This window comes from Miniopterus natalensis, chromosome 2 (genome assembly GCF_054644295.1).
Source record: "Miniopterus natalensis isolate mMinNat1 chromosome 2, mMinNat1.hap1, whole genome shotgun sequence".
In the NCBI taxonomy this organism is placed as follows: domain Eukaryota; kingdom Metazoa; phylum Chordata; class Mammalia; order Chiroptera; family Miniopteridae; genus Miniopterus; species Miniopterus natalensis.
The window spans coordinates 49878463-49904857 of NC_142082.1; the positions used below are offsets into that span (position 1 = coordinate 49878463).

The 26395-nt window shown below is 38.0% G+C and overlaps 1 protein-coding gene across 1 annotated transcript in view; it reads left to right on the plus strand.

Moving 5' to 3' along the window:
* Nucleotides 1–8224: 8224 nt before the first annotated feature.
* OBI1 (ORC ubiquitin ligase 1) overlaps nucleotides 8225–26395 on the plus strand; it is a 35548-nt gene continuing 17377 nt past the window's right edge. The window contains exons 1-5 of the mRNA XM_016224151.2: nucleotides 8225–8339; nucleotides 15413–15548; nucleotides 17663–17754; nucleotides 20096–20344; nucleotides 23912–24000. Of these exons, the coding sequence (XP_016079637.2) occupies nucleotides 8268–8339; nucleotides 15413–15548; nucleotides 17663–17754; nucleotides 20096–20344; nucleotides 23912–24000 (638 nt within the window). The 5' untranslated portion in view covers nucleotides 8225–8267. The remainder of the gene's footprint in view (nucleotides 8340–15412; nucleotides 15549–17662; nucleotides 17755–20095; nucleotides 20345–23911; nucleotides 24001–26395) is intronic.

A 26395-nucleotide genomic window follows, 5' to 3' on the forward strand; every position in this document is an offset into this window, starting at 1 on the left:
GAAAACTGGAGGAAGTCAGTATAAATTACTGAGGCCCTGTGGGCTAGAAGGGGGCAAACACAATTGATTTTCAGCCAATTTACCCTGGCTGGAGGGAGAGAAGCTGAAAAAGTACTTCACACCTTGGTTGCCCTGCTCTTCACCCCCTAATTGGTTTTATTATGCATCAATGGGAGATGTGACCCATGGATTAAAAACAAAACAAAAATTTATAAGATAACATTGCCTATAGTGCCAAGAATTAATATTCTATGATGAATCCTGTAATTACTTCGGGGAACATGACAGTATATTATAATTGTATTTTTGTGACAAAGAAATTAATACGTTAAATGTAAAATTTCAAAATACACAATATTTGTAATGCTATATTTGCATTTTAACATTTTAAATATATTAAAAGATATTAAAGATAAATAAAAACAAACAAAACAAAGTGGCCCAGCTCCTTGACCTCTGAGAGGTCCTTCTCATACCCAATGGCTTTAAACAACGAAACTAAGTTGCCCTCTGAAAGTTAAACTTGCACATTTGACATATCCACTGGAAGAAGGCAGACAGTCCCCAAGGTCCACAAGGAGCAAAGGTTGACTATAGCTGATTAACGGTAATGGCATATTTACAGAACAAAATGAGGAAAGTGGAGAGCCACCAAGGCACAGAGACCCATCGGCAGTATATGTGTGCATGCACGCACACCCCTTATTTTCTTTAAAGATAGACATGCTGCTGCAGGTTCTCTGGGAAAAAGACTAAAACAGAGTTGAATATTCAGGGGGTTTGTCAGGAAGTGCACTTGTGACCAACGCCTGCAGACGGGGAGGGAAGGAGGTAGGACTGGGCGAGGGAAGAAGTCGAGCTGGCAGGCAGGCCCATCAACCCCTCCGCAGATTCCAAGCTCTAGAGCTCATGGCCCAGCCGAGCTGTCCTTCATTGACCAGGCCTTTATATTCCTACCAACATTTACCAGATGTGGGCCAACCTAGGAAGGATATGACCTTGGCTGAGACAGTTCTTTCTCTGTAACTGAGGCAAACCCTGAAGGGGTGGAGGTTGAAGGATGTCTGCTGACAATACTCTCAATAACCAGGACATCAAGAGCCTTCTGAAAGGGAGAGTGAGTGGGTTATCTCTCTGTCTGTTACAGATGTAGTTCCAAGAAAGGGCCAGCCATGCTCTATGTACAGACACAGGCACCACACAGAGTCTCACACAAAATGAACACTTAGAGGGCAGGCTGTTGTATCAGTGAGGAAGGGCTAAGACTTTCAGCTATCAAAAAAAACAACAAAAAATAACACAACCCCACAAAAGACACAACACTCCAAAATCTCAGTGGCTTATAGCAACAAAGACTTCTTTCTAGCTCACATTTTACGTCTGTTGCACATGGCCTGAGGCTCTGCTCTATGCTGTCTTCACCGTAGGGCCCAGGCTTAGAGTGCAGCTCCTCTGAAAGACTTTCAGTACCCACGGCAAACGAAAAAGAGGCATGAGGAAGCAGGCATGGGTGGGCACTTACAGCTTCAGTGTGCAAAAGAGCTATGTTACTTCTGCTCACATTTCATTGACCAAAGAAAGTCACCTGATGAAGCCCAACTCCGATACAACTCTAAAATATAACCCTTTTCCAGTAAGTGGAGGGGATACCGATTTTGGTGAACGGTAATACGATTTGCCACAGTTAATCACCATTTAAGTTCATAAAGTACAGAAATGATGTGTATCATCATTAAAAGTCTGTAAATGCAGAAAAGAAAGGTAAATTTGTGTGAGGCCCTTAGGATAGCGGTCATGAGAGCTGTGATTGAGCACAGTAGGCCCTCGATACATTTCTATGAAATTGAACAAAATTGAGATTTTCAAGTGGGTTTCCTTTAAATTTAGTTTATTATAAAGACAACTAGGTAGCACATCCACTAAAATATATGGCATATGATGTATGCTTTGAAGGACATTTTTTTCATGTTAAAAGAAAACATATAAATAAGTATAAATAATGGGAGGAAATGTCTTAATCAGTGCAAGTTGTCATGACAAAATACCCTAGATCAGCTGGCTTAAACAAAAGAAAGTTATTTAATCATTGTTCTGAGACTAGAAGTCCTAGATCAGGGTACCAGATCTAGTTGGGTTCTGGTGAGGATTCCCTTCCTAACTTGCAGAGAGCCTCTGTCTTGCTGTGTCCCCCACATGGTGTGTATGTGGAGAGAGAGGGAGAAAGAGATATTCTTACAAGGCCACAGTCCAATCCAATTAGGGTTCCACCTTTATATCATCATTTAATCTTAAATACCTCCTAAAAGACCCTATTTCCAGATACAGTCATATTGTCATATTGAGGGCTTGGGCTTCAACATGTACATTTTGGGGAGACATAATTCAGTCCATAGCAAATGTATAAACAAAATAAAAATAAATCAGTTATTATATCAGGGGAGACTAGGTTATGCGATGGTAACACATCTTAGTCACTTACAATCATAAAGGTTTAGTCTCTCTTTCAGGTTATTTGCCTATGAAGAGGCAAGAGTGTGCTCCATGTAGCTTCACTTTGGAATAGAAACTTACTGAGCAGGAACTGTCTTAAATGTTATTGGTCACCGTGGCAGTGACAGAGAGCTCTTGGCAACGTCAAACAGGTAATGAAATGCTTCAGCCAAGAAGGAACCACATTACTTCTGCTTGTGTCTTATTTGCCAAACTGGGACCAGAGCTCCCCCACAGACCAGGGGGCCAGGCAGGGCAGACCAGCAGTGTGCTCAGGGGAAAGGGAATTGGACATCATGGTAAACAGTATTCACGGCTACTGTTATAGGTTGAATTGTGTCCCCTCCCAAATTCATATTGAAGCCCTAACCCCCATTACCTAAAAATGTGACCTTTTTCCGAAAGGAGGTCATCACATATGTAATTAATTAAGATGAGGTAGGGCACACTTTTAATCCAGTATAAAGTCGTCCTTATAAAAAGTAGAAATTTAGACACAGACATGCACACAGGGAGAATGCCCTCCATGTGAAGATGAAGGCAGAAGTCAGTGATGCTTCTTCTGTAAGCCAAGAAATGCCAAAGATGGCCAGCAAACCACCAGAAGCTGGGTAAGAAGCATGGAACAGGCTCTTCCTCACAGCCCTCAGAAGGAACTAACCCTGCTGACACCTTGATTTCAGACTTCCAACCCCAAGAAATGTGAGACAATAAATGCCTATTGTTTAAGCCACCCAGTTTTGGGTAATTTGTTAGGGCAGCCCTTGCAAATACAGCTCTCATTGGATTCAGTCTCAGGGAATAGTAATACTTGTCCACCTCGAGGAAAAAATGTCAGTTACTCTGTTAATTTATGGTGAATCAGAGTGTCTCTTTGCTCATGCCCTTGCCCTCACTGGATATTATCCTCCCTAGTCACAAAGGTTGAAATAATACTTGTAATAAATGACTCAGCTGCTAAAACAATGACGGGGGGAGGGGGTGAGTGTATAAAGGAGATGTTGATGTCTTACTAGAAGAGGTAAAGCAACTAAGCAAGACTCCAGCCAGCTGCTGAGGACACCATCATCAAGTGCAGGATGCTTTAGTGGGAGAGGTGCCCTCAGATAAAATACAAAAATTTATAGGGCTTCAGTAAAGAGGATGAAAACAGGGGCCTGGCTTGGAGCTCGTATGGGAGGATCTCACTTTGGAAGGTCTGCTCACACCTAAACTGAGGGTAGAAAGAAAAGTAATTTGTTTCTTAAACAGCCAGGGAACTCAACTCTAGGTTGCCTATCCTGCTACTTTGGCAAATCTCATAACCTATTTATCTTTGTGGTTCCTTTTAGGATATTCCTGGAGGTGATATTTCCTTCATTTATTCTCTAGCAATCAACAAACATTTGTGAAGTTACCACTTAGCCTTAGGTGGAACTAAAATATCTTCTTAAAATTACCTAATTTAAAACAATCACCAAATTTGCAACATTTTAAAATGTTTAAAATTATAACTTGTGTAACAATCCCAGGGGCTAACTAACAATAACAGCACTCAGAAGAGAAATTACTATAGAAATAGGCATTTTATGGTAGATTAGAAGAGTTGGGTCATTTATACAGTGGCTCAATTATAGTAGGGACTGGCACATCATTGGTAGTCACTAAAATATTTGTTGAATGAATAAATGTAGGCAGGGATCTTGTCTGATTTACAGCTGTATACTCAACCCTTAGACCAGTGCTTGGCACATAAAAATTTTTATATCCTGGTGGAATAAGAAATAACTAATGACACATATTTATTTCTTCTGCAACCTTTACCTTGTGATTACATGCAAACTTGATATGCAGATTCAGTATTAAAACCTCAACTGCTACTTAAGAGGCCAGGCCAGGATTTGGTTCCAAGCCAGTGCAGCATAACTTTTCTACTAGAATGGAAGCTCCATGGGATAAAACTTTCAGTTAGTTGTTCCTTAATGTCTTTAATAAAAATACATTAAATAAATGAATGCTAATTTCCAACAGTCTATTCTTTAAAAAATGTGCAAGGAAAAGCCAAGTACCTCTGCTGTAATAACAAACATATTTTCAGACATTCTATCTCGTTTCCAGCCTGTGAGAAAATGGTACCATGTGAAGAAGACATCCGTGCAACTGGGCCAGCACCTCTGATTAATTTTTAATCTAACTTTTATGAGTTTTCTCAGTGTTAACCACAATCCAAGTGGGGGGTGTACAAATTTAAAACAAAACAAAAAGATTGTCTTTCAGGAATGAAAAATAAATGTAATCTGAAATCAATATTTATGAAGTTGTGATTAATTGACTGATGACTAAATGATTACAAAATGTCTGTCTGAAACATCTACTCAAATTTATTAGCTTTGACCAAAAAAATTAAAAAACAATCTGAACTGGGTCAATGAAAGAATAATGCATTCCTAATCAATTTTTAATAGCACTTAAGATTTTATATTTTTTAACTTGCTTTTAAATAATTTATCATAAAAATGATTCTGATTTAAACAAGGGGTAAAAGGTGTTCCATAGCTATTTGATGGTTTTCTTAGGGAAGAAATTCAATTATGACTGACTTTTTATTACTGAATTACTTTATTAATAAAAATACATCTTGCACTTACACAAAGGCATTGGGCCAATAATCTCAGAATGCCTAAGTGAGATCTAGGATTTAGCTCCAATTCTACCATTATCAGGTGGTTTACCTTATCTATGCCTCAATTTCCTCATCTGTGAAATGAAAGACCTACCTAAAAAAAACCCACAGAAAACACACAACCTTAAGATCCTTTCTCAGTTCTAAAAGTTGATGATTCTAAGGTTTTAGCCCATCCCAGGTGCTGTATTGCCAGACCTCCTCAGGTCACAGGACTTGCCCCTCTAAGAAGTTGAGAAAGAAATGAAGCAGAAAGTCAATGAGCCATATAATCTTTATTTTCCTATTAGAGTAATGGCAATATTATTTAATAATTTTGGTCAAATAATGACTATTTAGAACATTATTTGTAAAAAAAAAAAAAAGAAATGCCTTTCATAGAGCAGAGGGAAGACATAGTTCCTGACCTTAAACCATCTGCATTATTAAAAGCAAAGCCTGGGAATTGGCTTGGAATCAATCTGGACCTAGAGAGAGTCCTAATCAGCTGGTATTGCTAACAATATTATTTAGTTATATGTGTGTGTGTGTCTGTGCGTGTACTCATCCACAAAACATTAATGAACAAAGAAGGTCTGATCCTATTTGTACTTATACACACAGTAATATACGAATTAATATGTTTATAAGAATATGCTCTAGAATGTTAATAGAGATTACCACGCAGGATAGAGAGGTGAGGCACGAGTGTAGAGGAACTTCTTATTATTTTATATATGTTTAGATGGCTTAATTTTCTTAAGATGAGCCTTATTATTTTTATATTTAGCAAAAAAGCAATGTAGTCTTCCATTCTGAAGTGAAAAACAAGACAATATTTAAAATAGCCTGGGTATGTTAAAAAAAGGTAGTCTGTAGCTAAAGAAAATGTAGTTTGTGGAATAGTCACTTAACACCAGATACTAGATAAATCAGATGTAATCCCTGACCTCAAGAAACAGTCTGTTGTGAGGGCAAACACATAAATAACCAACTATAATGCAATGTGATCAGCATAGAGATAGATATATGGACAGAGCACTAAAACACTGAGAAGTTGTAACAATGTTAGTAAATGTGGAAAGAGATGTTGAAAATATTCAAGATTCTAGCATTCTATTTAAAATGTATGTTATGACTTCTAAAATTTATTTTTGTGACTGTTAACATCAATCACCAGGATGATTAGCAAGAAATTAACTTCTCAGTAGAAATGAAAAAGTCTTTTTTTTTCTTCTTTTTTTTGTAATTGTGTTCAACACATCTTCCTACTGCACCGTTTCCAGGGATGGATGCCAGAGACAGAGCATTCTCAGTCCCACATCCCACTCAGAGGATGGGAATGACAGGCCCTAAAATACCACCTTAGGTACCAGAAAGGTAAGAACGGGGAATGGGCAAGATGAGAATATGGAAGAACATAGTAATATAGGGAAAAGAACAGAGTGAGATGGGGAAGATGGGAAAACCTGAATGACAGCAGGTAATGATCTGAAGCTTTCTCATCCTGAAGCCTGAGATAATACAGCCAAGAATGTGAAAGGCGCATTAGCAAACAGGGGAGTTCTACTCCCCATGTGAATATGACTTCCAATACCCAGGAAATAGCCAAACGAGATGACTTTTATGCCAGGCACTCTGAAAAAGTGACCATTAAACAGACATTCAATTGACTATTTTGCCCAGTTTTCCAATTCCAAGCACATGATAGTGTCCAATTCCTAGAAAATGATGTTAGCTGTTTGGAACCATTCTCACTGTCACCTGTGAGCCTATTTTGAACTGGACTTGGGCTTCTTCAAGGGAACTACTAGCTGCTCCAATCTCATTATTGTCTGTTCCTTTTATAGACCTGATAGTAAGCATACACTGACATCATTTAACACACACACACACACACACACACACACACACACACACACACACACACAATTTTACCAACGAGGAAGCTAAGAAGCGGAGGTTAAATACATTGTCTGAAGCCAGTAGAACCAGGAAATTGTTTCTGCAAGGATCTCTACCCTCACGGTCCAGATCCAAAAACCTCTTTCTTTTAACCAGGAGGCTGCTTCTTGTGACTTACCCTGCATCTTTTCCTGACATATTAGTAAAAGCAATTCCATCGGTTTTGTTTCTAAATCTCCCTACTCATAGATTGTGTTTGTCTGCATCAGTTGATCACATTGGCTCTTCCTCACTTAAAGTTGCAGTTAAATTCCAAATCTGTTCTATTCAAGGTTCATTTAGGAACTTTCAGAGTTCTCTCTTTCATTGGAAGGAAATGGAAACTTATAATCGCCCCAGGCATGCTCCTTCCTAGCTCCCCAGCACAGTGGCAGGCTTCATTACGACCGTGCACCTGAAGTGAAGTCCTGAGACGCTGTAAACTCAAGCGCTTTGGGGGAGCGCGCGTGGCCCACACCCTCTGCAGCCTCTCACCTGTGCATGTAAAACAGAGTCTGTGGCCCAGGCCCTTAGACCTCATTTTAGACAGAAACCACAGAAGGGCCCGCAGCGAATGCGCGTCTGCTGGGAAAGCGGCGATTGACTGTATCCACAACGTCTCAGAAACAGATAAAGAGGCAATTACAGTTGGTTGTTTTTAAGTGACATCACATCCTTTACGAATACAAAGAGAGCTGAGAGCGGCAGAAAGTTGTTTTGAAAAATTGCAAGGTAGAGCCCGTCCTCTCTCTTCCAGCTCTGACTGCACCGTGTTTGCAGGCTGGGTAGGGTTTTGTCTTTAGACGGAAAACTCGGCCCCCGCCCCACCCTCCGGGAAAGAGTCCGGAATTTTAAAATCGCCTTTATTTATCTTCCTCTCATGATTATGACTCTTTCACTTAAGTTTTCAGGATCCTCGATACCTGTACTAAACCGCCTTCCCTTCCATTCTCGGGAGTCTTCAGCTCCCGAGCCGGGGAAAGTGTTTTGTCTGTCTGTTTTTCGGTAATGAAGGGAACGCAGGCAGGACGGGCGAGCCGCGGCGCCCGCGCGTTCCCAAGCGCGTTTCCGTTCGCTCTGGCGGCGGGCTGTGGCCCCGCCGGGCTGCCGTAGCCGGCCTCGCCTTCCCCCGGTCGCCGCAGGGCTCCGCGGTCGGCGGGACTTCCGTGTTGGCGGGATTCTGAACGCTGCCATGGCTCAGACCGTGCAGAACGTTACATTGTCCCTCACTCTGCCCATCACGTGCCACATTTGCCTGGGGAAGGTAATGGGTGATTCCGGGCACGGCTACGAAACGGGATCGGGTATGAAGTGGCTCGCCGGAGCCCAGCGCGGTCTCCGCGTGCGGCGGGGACGGGGCGTGAGACGCCGGGATGGGCGAGGACGTCAACCCCCGTTCTCCTCGGGGCGACCGGAGGCCGCGTCCCGGGGGACCGAGGGAGCGCGCGGTGATGAATGGGTTCGTCCGCGCGCCTTTCCGAGGACGATGACAGCGCCTGGGGTCTGAAGGGAGGGCGGCGGGGCGGCCGTGCCACCGCGGGCCGCCTCCTCTGGCCGACGCGGGCGTGAGGGGGCTTGGTCCCGCACGCCTCGCAGCGGGGGCCGACGCCCCTGAGCCCCTGGTGGCCCCGCGTGGAGCCCGTGAAGGCGCCTCTCGCGGGCCCCCGCCTCAGGCTCCGTGGTGCCCCGCGCGGCTGGCGTGTTCACGCTCTGGGGCCTACAGTGCCTGTTAGGGAGCCCTGTCCACTTCCAAGGTCCTTCTCTTTTGCTCAGCCCGGCCCTGAGTGCCCTTGGCTCTGAGTTCAGCGTTTGAACACGAAGCAGCACGTGGCCCTGAACGGTGTGTAGAACGAGAGGCGAGGTCTTTCCTCCCGAGGACGGCCGTCGCGGGAAAGAATCCCCTCTCTTTGTGATGCAAGAGGCGCCTAGAGTGTTTATGAAACCGGGGGAAGAAAGCAGTTCTGAATTCGATGCCGGGTTTTAAGTGCCCCGAAGCATTCGTCTCTTTCCTTTCCGTTGGGGCCTCTCATTCGGCTTTTAACAGAGCATTTCTTCAGTAGATCCAGAAGGGAGAAGATAATGGGAACAATTAGATTTTTTTCCCCCCACCCTGAACGGTTTTCGCGTTTGTGGGGTGTGTGTGTGCGTTTAGCCCCAAGGGCAGACTGAACCTGAACTTCAGAGGGGAAATGTCTGAGCGCTGGCCAATACCGCCAACTGCTTTAGGTGTGTGGGGTTCTGTGTGAATTTACTCAGTTCAAGAAGTAGTGGGAAGTCAGCCTTGGAAGCCCCTGGTAACTTGATGCCAATCAGAACGAAATGCCAACAAACTAGCAAATGTGCTGTGAGAGCTATAGGGGAGGGCTTGATCCTTGTGACTGGAGAGATGAAGGGTACTGTGTTGGAGGGTGGCATTGGCTGCCACTGCCTGGTACAGGCCCGGGAGGAGGAGGAGATGGTTTCTATTTGATAGGTGTACATTTGGCCCTCGACACGAAGTTCCCACAAGTATGTGTTAAATTCCGCGTGAATTTCCTCCAACAGTTGCCTTAAAGGCTGCTAAAAATACCCTTGGGAAATAATTTTTACTTGGTCTTAGTTGTATGGTTATTTCGAGTTCCCATTAGTTCGTAGGCTGTCTTTAGCAATTGCGTTGAAAATGTGTTCTGCCCGGTTCATTTTCCATACTTGTGCTTTTTGTGTTTAACAAAAAGTATGCCTAATAGAATATAGTGGTTTGCAGATTACAGGATGCTTTCATTTGTGTTTAATTATTTCATTTATTCCTCTCACCAGGGCTGTGAGATAGAGTGGACTGGTTTCCCCATTTTTTTAAAATAAGAAAACTAAGGCTTACAGCCTTTGGTGTTCGAACCTCTATTGCTGCCATTTGTCTTGAGTAGATTACTTCCTAAAAACTCACTTTAGCTCATCCATGACAGCAGACACTTGGTATCTCTTTCATTTTCTTGTGTTAGTTAAGCTGTATCCTAAAATTAAATTTGATAATAAAAGATTAACAATTTGTAAATAGGCTTTTTTTCTGTCTATTATGGAGGCAGAAAAGTGTGGCAATTGAGGGCCTGAGTTTTATGTTCAGACTGCATGAATTCTAATCTACACTCTTCCACTTACTAGTTATACGACCTTACATAGGACAAGTTACTTAATTTCTTTCAGAGCAGTTAGCATATCTGTAAAATGGGAGTGGTAATAGTATCAACACCCATCCTTGTGGTTATTGGAGGGTTAAATGCAGTGCTTAGCATGAAGTCTGGTAATAAGTGTTAGTTTATTGATGTTAAGTCTGGCAGTATTCAATAAATGTTCATCTTTACTGTGGCATGGAGGCAGGCCATCAAACTGAGGAAACCAGACTTTTCTAGGAACTGTTCTTCCCAGTTGCTTTGTGAGGCCAGTGCACTCACTAGATGATTTGCATTCCCAACAGTGGGTCCTCTCTGTTCTGGAAATTGCCACAGTACATTCAGGGGTTTTAACTGGTTCCACATGATGCCTTTTGTATAGCTGAAGTAAATCAGGTCTGCTTTTGCTGCTCACCCTCCCACAAACACTTCTGTTTGTGGGATTACTGGAGATGGCATGGCCTGGAGTAGCACCATGTTCCCAATGTCACTTCACCTTCCCTGACACCGGTATCTCCTGCTGCCTCTTCCAGATAATTATTCTTGTGCCACCCTCACCATTTGCCCCAAAATCTTGCCATCAGCAACCTTCTCTTTTGATCAACAGAATTAAGGGGCCATTATTTCGGGAGTATCAGTGTGTGTGTGTGTGTGTTGGGGGGTGCATATTACCTTAAAGGAGATGAGGGTGTGGGAGACCTTAAATCTGAAGAGATAATATAGATGCTGGTTGGGATGGGGGTGGGTAAGAATGGCAAGGAAAGCAGTAGTGGAAATTTGTCTTTAGTACTCAAAATTGGAAAGTTTAAGCATTTTCCATTTACTACCTCTGTCTCTACCTCAGTCTTAAAGGTGGATTCTCTGCCCAATAATGTTTAACAACCTTGCCAATATTGCAAGTAAGAGCTCTATGTGGCCTCAAGAAGTAAGGTACAGATCCTGTGTATTGGTTTATGTGTAACATATTTTCTTGCCTATTTCTCCTTAATTTTTTACCATACCTTAGACTAGTGAGCCAGTAGAAATATAGGAATGATCTAGCCCAGGATATTTGTTAAGTGACATTTTGGTACTGCCACCAGAATGCTAGAGACCAGTTTTTCTCTAGATTATTCCAGATGTTTATCTCTTCAATTAGGATTCAAGCTATGAGACCAAATTGTTTTTGTGTATAATACTTTTATTGACTGGCCCTGTGTTTTGCCATGAGTGACAGCCAGATGTGGCCTACAATTAGTTTTAGTAAGAGGTGAAAATTTACAGACTTACAGGGTTAATCACTCTGACCCAGGACTGCCTCCCCTCAGGCCCATTCCAGTGCAAGAGCCCCTTTTCCTACTTTGCTTTGTCTTCTCTTCCTCCTCCTCCTCACTAGCCTCAGGGGTGTTACCCTAGGACATAACTTCAACATGCTGACTGCACATGAGTTTGGAATTGTACATTGTCACTTACCCTTGCTATTGTCATCTTGCATTTTTATTTCATAAGAGTACTGTTTTGTTGCCAGAGACCTCATTTGGAATTAAATTAGATATAAAATTTAATAACGTAGGCAAATTATGACTGTTTATGTATCTTGGGAAGATCTTATTAAAGGACATTATTGTGTGATTTGGTGTTGTATTTGCAGAATCTGGACAGGAATTGAGGGAGGGATAGATTCTTTGTATTTTGCTCCTGTAGGTTACAGTCAAGTAAGTAAGCAGTACTATAACATGGTTTAGTAGTTCTTTCTCCTATATAGGTTTCTATACTCCTAAGCTAAATTTAAACCTAGAAATCATTATCTGATAATTACTTAGTCCAAAGAAATGAATTAGTCAACTGTTTCAAAAATCCAACACAATGATAGTGACAGTACCAGATATTGAACAGTGAAAATGGTTCTTCTGTAGGTGACATTGCCAATGGCTCTTAACAGACAGGGTCAAGTAGTCTACCTGGTTGTTCTTGTATATCATTTTGATAGATTAAATGGAAAGATTAAACTTTTGCTTTTCACAGTTTTGCAGTAGCCATTGACATTTGCTTCTTGAAATGCTTTTAGGAACATTATCTCAGCCTTTCATTTTAATATATCAAAATTCACTTTTATTTTAGTGTGTGTGAGGCATTATATCAGGTGCTGTAGGTGAATACAAAGATGAACAGGACACTGCTACTGCCCCCAAAGATCCTGGAGTCTAATATGAAAGGCAAAATGTAAACATCTTTCTAAGTACAGCACAACACAGAAAGAAGTGAACAGTAAATCAGTGCATAAGGAGTACCCTTATAAGGATCAAAAAAAGACCCAGGCACTTGTAAAAGGATTAGTAAAGGCTCTGCAGAGGAGATAGCATTTGATTTTCCCACCTTTTAATAGGAGTGTATGAGGAGAGAATATGAAGAGGCCGTGTTTGGTTTTGGACGTGTTATCGTTGAGGCAGCTACAAGATCCTTACATGGAGTTAGCTCCTGGGCAAGTGGAAATAGAAATATTGTTACCTTTTTCTTTCTTCTTTTGTTTCATTTGTCTGTTTAGTTTGTTTGAGTTATTGCTATGTGGAAGTCTTTGTGCTTACATCTTTACACTATTAAATCTTAAGCAGCACCTGAATGAAAAGTGTACTAGGTTAAACTACAGTTTGCAGAGGCAGAAACTGATGCCCTTTTAATAAAGGGCTTACTCAAGTTCAAACAGCTCAATAAGTGACATAGCGGGAGTTGGCCCCAGGTTTATTTCTCGATGCTTAAGCACTGCCACTTACTGAGATCCTGTTATAAAGGATTCTCAGAAGTTTTCACCATAGAAAATATGTTAACACTGCTTGATATATGAGATTAAGAGAGAAATAGAACTATGTCATATAAGATGGCTTTAAGACAAAACATTAGAGAAAGCAGCTATACCACCTCCAGTATTTGACTCTAAGCATTTCAGTGTCTGATGCTCTTCCTATCATACCTACTCTCCAGCAATACTTCACCTTTACCCAGACCCATCCATTGACTCTATGACTCTCACTTTTTCACTGTCATTTCCATTCAAGTATTCATTTCCCTTTTTAACCATGGTCATTTATTATCATCAGTCCCTTGTCTCTTCCTCCTTGGCAGAACTTCAACTTTTTACTTCCTGCCTGAACCTGAGTAACTAAAACTTGGTAAGAAAAATACCTATGTTAATTGGTCTTTACAGTCAGAACCTCAGACCTCAAATAGGAACTCAACAGTAAATTTACTTTCTCATTTTTCAAAATACCTGCTTTATTCTCCTATTTTCTCAAGTTGATGTCCTTCACTTCTTACTTTCAGCTGGTAACCTCACCTCTTATTTAATGAAAAAATATAAGCATTTAGAACAGTTGCAGCATTTCTCTACTCTTACTATCAACAGTTTTTCCAAACCATCTGTGTTAATTCTCACACCCTTAGTCTTCCCTTTTCTTACAATGGAAGACAGATTCTCACTCCTGTATAAGCCCAAATCTCCCCCTTCTGCTTTGGATCTCATTTTCCTTACTTCTTAGGAATTTTGCTATCTATGGCTCAAATCCCTCTCCCACTGATAGAGAAAGGGCTTAGTCCACAAAGAATGTCCTCCACTTCTTCAAAAGCCAGTCAAAAGCACAGGTTATTACCAGTACTTCTTAGTGACTGACTATAAATCAGAGGTCCCCACTCCCCCCTCCATGGGTTCAATTAATTTGCTAGAACAGCTCACAGAACTCATGAAAACCCATTTACCCACTAGAATATTGGTTTATTGCAAGGGTTATTAAAGGATACAAATTAATAGCCAGATGAAGAGATACAGTAAAATATCATGTAAATCAAGTGAAAACCTAAACATTTCTTTTTTGTTTTTATTGTTAAGTTTGTGCTGTTTGAAGAATATTAAATCATTATTCCCTCTGTCAAGTTCCCTAAGTTGAATTGAATGTTAAATACTATCTTAATAGCAATTACTTCATTCATCAAACCTTTATTGAGTACCTACTGTGTACTAGGCTGTCTTCTAGGCACCTGGGATTTAGGAATGAACGAAACTAAGGAAGTTCTTGCTCTCACGGAGCCTCCATTCTAATAGGGGAGATAGACAATAAATATGAAAACAAATATATAATTTCAGGTAGAAAGCTAAAGCAATTTCTCTCTTCTATCTTCCCTCTGGGGAGATAGATAATAAATATGTGAACAACCAAAGCATACCAGCAGGTACAAAACTAAAGCAAATTCTCTCTTTATTTTCCCTCTGATAAACAACTAAACATAGTGAAAACAGTTAACCCTGAGCAAGCCACATAAGTTTTTCACACCTGGGTTTCCTTATTTGTAAAGTGTATTTACTCTTTACTTCACAGGGTTATTTAAAAACAAAGCAAAACAAAAACAGAGGAGACAATATATGTGAAAGCCCTTTGTAAAATATATGACTATGTAAATGTAAAGTATTATTACTATATGTACTTGTTTAAATGGAGTCAGAGATTTGTGCATTTGGTGTATGTCAATATGTGTCAGCATTGTTTGCTGTTTAGATTTTATGCCTGTTGAGAACGGTACTCTTGTCTTTTAGGGTTGTTTTAGCTTTCATTCCTCATTCATTTGGGAGACTTCCTAGTAAGCTGTCAGTGCTTAATTGTTGGTTGCTCCTGCTCTGTAATATAGTAGAATCAATTGAGGGAAGGAGTCAACTATCAGATGGGTGCTTGGACTAAATGATCTTTCAAGAACCTTCTGTTTCTCATTTCATAATTCTAAAATAGAATAGTTGAAGGAAAATTGTCCCAGCTTTAATGGAACAAAGTGCATTTTCTTTTTGGACATGAGTGTAGTTTGGAACAAAATAAAACCATTTCATAATCTGGGGGGGGGGGGGGGCAAAAGGTTTACAGTTGTGGGAATGTGAAGCATGGTTTATTCTCGTATTATTTATTAATTATTGTATTTTCCATATGAACAACTGTAAACCTACTTTTGCCCCCACCCTGTATGTCAGAAGTTTCCATCTCTATGACCAGATATCTCAGCTAGTATCTCTGTTAAACATAGATAAGAAACAGTGTGGTAGCAGAAGCAGCTATTCTGCTTCTACATTTACTCTCCTGTACTCTAGAGAAGCAGTTTGTTTGCTCTTAACTAAACCTATTGGGATTCTAGTTATGACCATGCCCTGTACTAAAAGTAATGTTTCTTTTTTTAAAAGGTACGCCAGCCTGTCATATGCATCAACAACCATGTATTTTGTTCAATTTGTATCGATTTGTGGTTGAAGAATAATAGCCAGTGTCCAGCTTGCAGAGTCCCCATCACTCCTGAAAATCCTTGCAAAGAGATTATTGGTAAGGGCCTACTTTCTAAACACATAAAAATAGATTTGAAACAATTTCTAAATAGTGTATATTTGGAGGAAGACCAAAATAGACAACTTTCAATGATGTTATTTTGCCAATATCAGACTGGATGGATTGGTCATATGTATAGTCTATAAGTGGAACAACTGAGGAGCACAAGGAATTATGAGAAATCTTAGAGTTTTGTGGAACTTATATTCTAGTAGGGGTTGTGCATATGGACCAAAATATTATTGGTTTAAAGCAGCAGATGCTAAAGGCCAAGAAAAAGCCCAGAGTGTTCAGACAAGAAAGACTACCTAGCAACATCAAGAAAGGTTTCAGGAAGCAGGTGGCCTTTATGGTGGAATTTAAGGATGGATAAAATTTCAACTGGTAAAGGTTAGGGAGGGCATTTTATGCAGAGAGAATAGCGTGAACTAAAGTTTAGAGGTAAGAAAACAAAAAGCACGTTTTTGGAAATTATCAGTAGTCTACTTTAGGATTGACTACTGAAATAAGACTGAAAAGGTAAATTGAAACTTTATTTCAGAGAATCTTGAGTCACAGATTAAATCAGAGACTTATTCTATGGGCAAGAAGAAGGATGAGGTGGCATGATCCAAGTGCTTAAAGAAAATTATTCAGTTGATCATTTGTAGGTTGGACTGTAGTGGAGAGACAGGATGTGAGACAGTCAGGTAGGAGGTTCTTGCCCAGGTGAGAGGGAATGTGAGTCTGGATTAAGGGTAAAAAAGAACATTCAGTTCCATACTATTGCAGGTAAGAGGAGGAATAAAACTTGAACTAGAAGACCCTTGAAAACTAAAACATTTAAAGAACTCTTTTAGTGTTGAATTTTTATTCTGCTCATACAAGTTATTTCTCTTAGATTGCAGAAATTTAAGTGATTTTTATTTGGTTTTGCTTTAGGAAAAATTGAAAGTGAATCTGTCATTAGCTATGTATCGGAAACACCTTTTAGAAACCTTAAGAAGTCATCGTGTTAGTCCCAAATTAGTGAAAATAGACTTAAATAAGATTTTCACAATGGAAATGGAACGGAAGATATGTGCTAGAATAAAAGAACTAGTAGGACTTTGGAACTAAGAGATCTGAAGGAGGAATCACAGATGGCTTCAAGGTTTCTTCCTTGGATACCTAGATGAAGTCTGATAGAGGAATATCTTTCTGCTGTGCTGCATACTGTAATGTTAACCTCTCTGCATCTAGTTTTTTACCTGTACTGAACTTCACCAAGGAGTCAAATCTTTTCTTACAAAATGTGAGGTTAGATGATTAAAATAATTTGAATGTTTAACCCTTCTCCTGCCTTCATTCATTCATATCTAAGTGGTATTTCATAAATTCTTCCAAGTAAAATAGTTCATTTATCCTTGCATTTGGATAGAATGTCCTGAAAAAGGACATCTGTAAAAGCCTTTGCAATTATGATGCTAAGAACAAAGAAGGTAATGATAGCATAAGCGAAGAACTCTTGGGAAGAATTCATTTTGAGTGTATTTGTAACGAGTCATTATTGGCATACAATAATGCTGTGATTTATAATCCATTGTAACTAGGTTGTTAAAATCAGTGAAACGACACATTAATCTTTTTAGTGTGTTACCAGTAATTAGGTTTGTTTGAATGAATGCTTAGATGATAATAATATAGATTATAATGTGTATATATTATATATTATGATATATAGATAATATAGATTTATAATTATATATTAAGTATATAAGTAATATATAATTTGTTGGTTGAATATAATCATTGCTTTTATCATTATTTAAGAATTGTCTGGTATTCAAAATTTGCAGTAGTTCAAATGTGGTAATAAAACATATCATTTACCTTTAGTGAGTTTACTATAATAAGATACATAGGTAAGTAAACTCAACATGATATTTTACTGAAGGATTTCTTATGATGTTATTTGATACTTATCTTTTTTCAGGGTTGAGATAGAGAAAAGGCCAAGGTGGCAGCCTCAAGTATGTATATAAGTAGAAATTAAGCTAGGGAACTATCTAAAACAGTAAGAAAAGGGTTCATTTTCATTTTTATTCTGCCTGAATTAGAATGAAAAGTTAGGTGTGTTTTTTTTCACCTAGGAGGGACAAGTGAAAGTGAACCTATGCTAAGCCATACAGTCCGGAAGCACCTTCGGAAAACCAGACTTGAGTTACTCCACAAAGAATATGAGGTAAATAATAATTAAAATTTAAAATGATGATAGCATTGAATTCAAGGTAAAGCTGGGCTATCTCAGGCCCTGGACTTCTTAGAGTAAACATCCAATGAAATCTTATTTAAATGACAATTTAAAAATATTTTATTTGATAAATTCTTTTCCCTATCCTATTTTAAATGGAGGAAAGGAACAGATAGAAGCATTTCCTTTTTTTCTTTTAATTTAAAAAATCTGTTCTCAACAGACGCATCATTTTGTAAGTATTTGCTCTCTCAAGAAGTTGGATCATAAGAGAAACCCTCTTATAAAAGTCAGTCTTCCAGCCTCCACAAGGTGTTATGAATGCTCTGGTAATCAGTGACTGCAGTCTTCATTCTGTTTTTGTTTCTGCCTATAAATTCAGATAACTATAATCCTGATTAGTTCTGGTAAAGTAAATATACCTATGTCAACTACCGAGGACATTTTTGCCTTAAAGTATGGTATTCCTTTCTTTTTCTTTTTTTTTGCATATAAAATAGTGAAAATAGTGTGGTTTTTTAAAAATAAAAATTGTATATGTTTAAGGTACACAACATGATGTTTTGATATACATATATATATATATATATATATATATATATAGTGAAATGATTACATCAGTCAAGCTAGTTAATATGCCCATCCCCTCTCAGCAAATTGCCTGTGTACAACACAGTATTATTATATATAGTTATCATGCCATATATTAGATCTCTAGACTTATTTATCCTACATAAATGCAACATTGTGCCCTTTAACCCATCTCCCCACTTCTCTCACCTCCCCACGGTTTAACTCTCTGCTTTTATGTATTTGACTTTTTCAGATTCCACATACAAGTGAGATCATGTAGTAGTTTTCTTTCTGTGAAAGTGATTTGACATGGTGATGGAATTATTCCAAATTAGCTCCATTGCTAATGAAATACATAGACTTTTGAATAGTAAACATTAAGCCCAATTGTTCTTTTATGTTGACTAAAGGGGGGGTATTACTGATCTCTCTCTCTTTTTTAAGAAAATATATTTTTATTGATTTCAGAGAAAGGAAGGGAGAGAGAGATAGAAACATCAATGATGAGAGAGAGTCGTTGATTGGCTGCCTCCTGCATGCCCCCTGCTGGGGATCCAGCCGAAACCCTGACAGGGAATCAAACCACAGTCTCCTGGATCTTAGGCTGATGCTCAACGGCCGAGTGATGCCAGCCTGGCTGATCTCTTCTTTTAATACAAAATATCTTTAAGTTAAACTATATACATGAAAACTACTTTAGCTGCCTCAAAATTTGTTTTGAAATAAAGTGGAACATGAAGAAATGACTGAATAAATGTTCATTCATATATGTGTTTTTCTGCTTATATTTGTTTATTCATTAATATATTAATTCAAACAAAGTGATTTTCTTATTTTATTATGCTATTTAACATGAAATGTATTGTAATTTAAAATAGTACTATCTGTTAATTCTAAAATGTGTTCTTATATACTTAATGAATATTTATCATACTTAGGTACTAATCAAATATACCTTTAGGAGACCACTGGCATATTGAGCTACTTGGAGTTTATTTTCTAACAGTAGAATTTCTCACAGTCTTAGTTTAAGAAGGAGTACCTGTTTTAGATGAATAAATGATATCACAGAAAAGGATCCTAGCCCAAATGTTTAACATTTGGATTTAAAATAATAAGCAGTTCCAGATGGTGAAATCTAATACTGTACAGATACTTAGAATAGTCACAGTGGTTATTGAAGAAGTAGAATATAGAAAGTTAAAATTAGCTACAGGTATTATTCTGAAATGGAAAGTGGAAGGAAGTAGCATATGGTTTCAACACCTACTTCAACTATAGAAGAAACAATATAAACATCAATCAAAACTATAATCACCTTCATCAACACTGTATTTTTAAATTTCCCTTAATAAAGCAATTAAGCATGCCTTAGAATTTTCTTCTGAGGAATCTACTTCCTTGTTGAATTCATATGACTTTTGTTTCCTGGATATCTTAAATAGAATCAAAGATTTGTCATTTTATTTTTTAAAACTACAAACTATTATTGAATTTAAATGAAATCATTGGGAATGCCAGTTTTTATCTGAGTTGAAACACATTTTGAGAATTTCAACTGTTTGTGACTTTCTGCCTACAAAACTATTCTGATATGTAAAGAATCCTTGTATCTACAGAATTCTGAGCATAAAATTTTTTAAAATTTATTTTATTGTTGAGAGTATTGTATAAAATAAAAAAAACACATAGGCTCAGGTTAGCATATATATGTGCTTAGTGCTTGTGTCTACCTAATAGTTATGCAATGCTTTTTCAGGATGAAATAGATTGTCTGCAGAAAGAGGTAGAAGAGCTTAAGAGTAAAAATCTCAGCTTGGAGTCACAGATCAAGACTATTCTAGATCCTTTAACCTTGATTCAGGGCAACCAAAATGAAGACAAACATCCAGTTTCAGATAATCCAAGTAAAATTGACCCAGAGACTGTAGCAGAGTGGAAGAAAAAACTTAGAACAGCTAATGAAATCTATGAAAAAGTGAAAGATGATGTGGATAAGTTAAAGGAGGTAAGTTGTGATTGTTTTTAAAATTTTAATATATGTAGTTTTAAAATTTCTATTATAGTTGTTTTTTAAATTCTGTAATATTGTAAGTACCTTCAAAAGTATAAATAGCCATATTATCTTGACACATCTTTAGGTGATTTGTGGGGAAAGGACAAAAATCCCTGAATGAGCAATAGGAAAAGTTTTTCTCCTTAAATGTCATTAGCTGCCAAGAAATATCAGGTGATTCCATTTGTGACTATAATTGGAGACTCTGTAGTGCTTCTGTATGAGTTTGCATCTTGTAGGAGAGTGACATCAACTTAAAGTATATGTTTCTATTTCCCCTCTTTGTGGTTACCTTAACTATTTTTAAGCTTACGTCACTGACTGCCCTGTATGCATAAAAACAAACACATATCCATCTCCCTACTTATAAAATGAAACACTTGGACCACATCCTTTCTAGCACTACCATTCTCTGATATTTAAGATTGTAAATAGTTAAAGACTTAATGACCAATTCCAAGAGAGCTATGAGTAGCCTCTTTAGACTACTTTATGCAAAAGAATATTGTGCCTTATGAGGAGGGTTCATTTTTTCCCATTATTTTTCCATCCATTCAATAAGATAGAGAAAGCATAGGTGAAAAAGCCAAACCTCTAGGATTTTCCAGTTTAGGAAAGGAGATGAGATCCATGCAACCAGCACTAAAGATTATAATCAGGTGCTGTGGAGCTTTGTTGGCCAAAGGGACATCCTTTAGCTTGACTTCAAGTTTATCCACAGTGGAGTCGTGTACTGAATGGAGATGGTTTTGTGGTATCTGGTCCACAGCTATCCATTTGACCTATCTGCATTCCCTTAAAATACTGTTATTTTGCTGAATTACTAAATCCTATCTCCTAAAATCATTAATGAGCCCCATATGATATTTTTAAGTACTACCACATACTCGCCCTCAGATCCTTAGTGAGGTTAATTAGCAGAGAAATATCTGCAACTTAGTGTAAATACTAAGCTATTTTCACAAAACCACACACTCAAAAAATGCTGTTTTGGCTCAGAAAAGGTCCAGATAAGAGAAAGAGGGAGTTTATGCTTTTAGAGACAAAAAGAAACTACAGACATAATTGCACTGAGCTTATTACAAGTTTAGGGGAAGTGTGTAGTTTTTTTGGTATTGGTGGCCAACTTTAGCATGTTGATTTGTCTAAGAAGAGGACACAAAAAGGAAAGAGCTGAAAACTAAACAGTATTTATCGATCTATATCCCTTTAACTTCCCTTCCTCTTCTTGAGCCATCAGTAAGTTCTTTATGGTCTCCTTTATAGTTTTTAAACATCATTTAAGTTTTTGGCAATAAGTGTTTCTTAGAGCATTAGGCTCGATAAGAAAACTTTACTCTGGGCTCCTGAGAGTGGTGTGGGGGATATATGTAAAAGAAAAGTACATAAAGCACAGTTTTTCTTTGCTTTTTAAAAGACCACATGTTAAATTCAATAGTCAAAGCTATCCTGAGACCTCAGAATTATTTGGGATATTTAATAAGCCATTTTGGATGCCTAGTGATGGTGTTAGTTGGTACTAGGCAATAAACTGGGGTATAAATGAATTTAAAAATATGGACTACAGAGGCAAACTTGAATGTGAAATACAAAATAATAATGTACTATAAATCAAATACAGGAGTACAAAAGATTCAGAATAAAGGACTACTTAGAATGAGTGAAATTGACTTTTTTTCTGATGTTTTCAGGACAGAGTGAGTTTTGAACCATTATGAGGCTAGTATCATTACCCAGTCAGTATTGACAGTACAAAATAGGAAGACTTCATTACTCTTTTAGATGCAACAGATAGGCAGAACTCTGCCCTGTGTAGTCTTTACCTTCCTAATCCTCCTGAACTTGAAAATATCTCTTGATATTTGAGGAACTAACCAGCCCATAAAGAGAATACTAGAGAGCCACAGGACTGGTGAGAGACCTTGAAATATAGCGGTACAATACAGAGGGTATGGAGAAAAGAAATCTCAAATGAGTTTCTAATTTAAGCTTATCATCATCATCAAAAACATTCACTAAGTGCCTCCTCCTCTTATGGTGCTGTGCTTGAGAGCTTAATTCATTGTCTGTGTCTATGAGGAAGTAAATGACTTTCTTATATCTTCAGAGAGGCAGTAATGGTGTTTATCAGTCACTTAAAGAATTAACCCTCCACAGTCCTGGTTGGTTTACAACCAGCAAGACAAGCAGGTGCTCAGAGTCCAAAAGGAACCTGGGTGAATCTAAGAGAGTTGGGCTTTGTGCCCAAAAGAATGTTCTCTGCCTTGCTTCTCTTGTCATTCTTTTAAGGTATTTGTATGTGGATGGCTAAGTAATATAGTCAGAAGTTCTGGAAGTTAGTCAGAAACATTGGTCAAATTTTTTTTTATTTAAATATATCTTTATTGATTTCAGAGAGAGGAAGGGAGAGGGAAAGAGAGAGATAGAAACATCAATGATGAGAGAGTCATTGATTGGCTGCCTCCTGCGTGCCCCTGACTAGGGATCCAGCGCGCAACCCGGGCATGTGCCCTGACGGGAATCGAACCCTGATCTCCTGGATCCTAGGCCGATGCTCAACCGCTGAGCCATGCCCAGCCGGGCAGGTCAAATTTTTAAAATCCGTTTTTTAAGTCTTAATTTAAACCTTTTTGTTGACAACAGTTCTTGTGACCTGTTCGCTTTGGACGTGAATGTTCTAGGCTAACAGAATTTCTCCTGCCAGCTTCGTGAGATTGGTTTCTACTCTAGGGAATCTTATTTTTCTATGGGATTAAAAAATGCAATGACTAGGGAATTTAAAGGGAGTAATTTTTAAGAAAACTGTAAACTCTAGGCACTACTTTTTAGGCTGTCCAGAATCAATATTGAGCCTCTAGATTTAATAGCAATTAATATTTTGTTAAGTAATTTTCTGGTATCATAGAATTCAAAAAAGAAAATCATACTTGAGTGTTTTTTTTTTTAATCAAAAGAGAATCCATAGAATTTATTAGAAAATATTAACTCAGTTTTGAAAGTCTCAGAAATTGTAAGCCAGGGAGGGCATTTAGGAAAGCCTTTTGAAGAAAGCACGCAAGTGGTTTAATCATATTAGATGTGTTATCACTAAAAAACTATTTTTAAGTAGCAACCAAAAATCAATCTTATAGCTCAGGAATTAACTCTTAGCATTATTTTTGCAAATAATTACATGTGGTATAATGTTACCATGCTTAGAATACTCAGTTATGTGAAAAAGGAGAAAAAAAAATGCCATTAGTATATTCCCTTAATGACTTGTAACTAACATAGCTCCGTTTATTTCCCTGGATAGGAGATTTGCTAAGTGCTTGCGGAATATAGATTTAAAATGCTTGGTTGTATTCAAAATTTCATAAGTCATTCCCAGTGGTGATTTTACGTTTCTGAAGGCCATGTTCCAGCATTCAGTTTTCTGATATTATCACTCTAAAAAATACTGGTGACACTTGCTATAAATTTTACAAGGCACTTTTATTTTAGCTTGTACCTAATTATTTTTAACTCTTTTTTTTAAAGGCAAATAAAAAACTAAAATTGGAAAATGGTGGCCTGGTGAGGGAGAATTTACGACTGAAGGCTGAAGTTGATAACAGATCACCCCAGAAGTATGTATTTTGTTCATAGAGCAATGTTTCAGATTATGAAAATGTTTTAGAATAAGCTGTTATTGTCACATGTGTTTTTCATTTGACTTTTTTCATTGAAGCATGTAGGTTTAAGTAGAATGTCTTGCTTCTAAAAGTCAAGTGTATAGTTATGTTACTGGTAAAACCTTAGTCTCATTTAAGGCTAATTTTGAAGAAAGGATTTCATTTTTATCTTTCTTCCTTATGTGATTAGCAAGAGGGTTGTTTTGTGACCTAAAACCAATGAACTTGCACTTGGTTTTACGTATAACTGTTTAATAGAACTAACAAAAAGTAGGGAGATTAACATAATGTCCTTTAGAAGTTTTTTTAAATAATCTAAACAATAGTTTACATTCATATAGTGCCTTCTCTTCGCAAGATACAACATTCTATGATGTAAACTGATATTATCCTCCATTTGTGAATGAGGAAACAGAGGCAAAGAGAGATTAAATTACTTTATCTAAATCTGCACAGCTAGTATGTTGTATAAATAGGATTTGAACAAATAGGTAGTCCAGCCCCAGAGTCCATCCTCTATTCCATTACACTGAAAACCATTACACTTTTACACTACTCATTACACTAAAAAGCCTGTTCTGAAATAGAATTTAAGGCATTAATCATTGGATTTTGGACTGATTTGAATTATACAATTAAGTGAATTCGTTCTTCCATTGTGATGGTATAGTTTTCTTTCTATTCTAAAATGTCAGAGATTGCAAGTATTCACCTACTTAACAGTTAATTTGTCTCTTTAAAATTATAAGAAACAGTTGAGACTTAAAGAGTTGAAGATGGAGAAAAGATGGGGAATACAGCACTTGAGGTTTTTCTTTTTCTAGGAAAAAAATGACAAGTGAGAAGAAAATATGGCCCCCATCCCTCTCTAAGGGGTGTCATATGAAAGCTCCACACTTTCTTCCCACCAACCACTAGACTTCCTTTCTTTTTCACGGAAAAAGACAAAGCAGAATGGAAATTTTTCCTACCAGAAATAGCTTTCTCCTTGTCATTTGAAAAGGAGAAAATATCGCCTTCACTGAAACAAAATGTAGTTATCAGAAAATGGTAGAAGTAAAATAGACTGTAATTGCTCAAAACAGAGATAACTAACCAATAGAAAAGAAACATGGCTTTTACTTTTAAATAGTTCCTTCCCCTGTGCTCTCCAACCTCATTTTGCTTTCACTTCAGATAATGTCCTACTTTGACAAATTAGTGAAATAAGCTTAGGAAGTGTTGCTGTTATGTGGTGGTTTTGAATCTCTGCTTCTCTCATTTATTGGCAGCTCGCCTTGCCAGTCATAGTAATTCTTGTCCATTAGCCATTTCCCACAGCATGCTGAATGGAACTAAAGCTATTTTGTTTGTAGCTTTTATTTCTTGAAAGGTTGCCCACCAGATTTCAGATTTATTGCCAGCCACCAGGATGTGTGTTTTTAAATATCCATGGCTCCAGCCTGATAAGTAACTGAAGAATCTCACCTGAAGAAACCTGACCTCTTTTCTAACAAGCAACCACATTTCTGAATCCCATATAACTTTGGATTTGCTATCTTTAACTTCCATTTCTTCCTTTCAGGGTAAGGGGCCAGTTTCACTTAAAAACAATTTGAACTGACCCCTATTCCAAATCAATTTGCAATGCATTGAGGTATTAAATGCATTGCATTTGATTTATAGCCTTGTTTACTCTGCATCACCAAACCCTAGTGAAATTCAGAGAGAAGCTGACCACAGCTGAAAATACCCAGATCTGGTTCACCTGAGGAGAGCTTCTATTTGTGTTGAAAAGAATATGAAAATTCAAGAGTTTAAAAGTACATGCAAGCAAATAAAAAACATCCGTTCCATTTTGTTCCCTTGATTAGGAAGCACCTTGACCAATTATTTTATCTTGTCTACTTGGTTAGATGCCAAGGAATGCTTTTTGTACACATGGCCTTGGTTTCTGAAGTATCCTTCAAGTTATGCAGATATATTCTACAAATCATTTGGAAGAACTTTAAAATTTAAACTGGAGAGGAAAAAAACTAGGAAGGCCTATTTGTCAGCTTGGACAAACTGCTATGGATGGGGAGTCACCTTCTCCCTATGTCTTTACATGTCAGAGAGAGAGCTCTGGTCTCCCTTTTCTTAGAAGGATACTCTTCGTGACCCCTAAAGTAGGTTAGGTTTACTTGCTATAATTTCTCTTACTACCTCCTACTTTCCCTTCCTAGCATATATCACAATTGCTGAAATTAATGTTTTGTGTAATTATTTGTTTTGTGGCTTTCTTCTGTTTGAGCCAGTACTACAGTTATATTCACTGTTGTAGCCATTGCATTTTGTAGAGTTCCGGCTCATATTCTGCTTCTACTATATA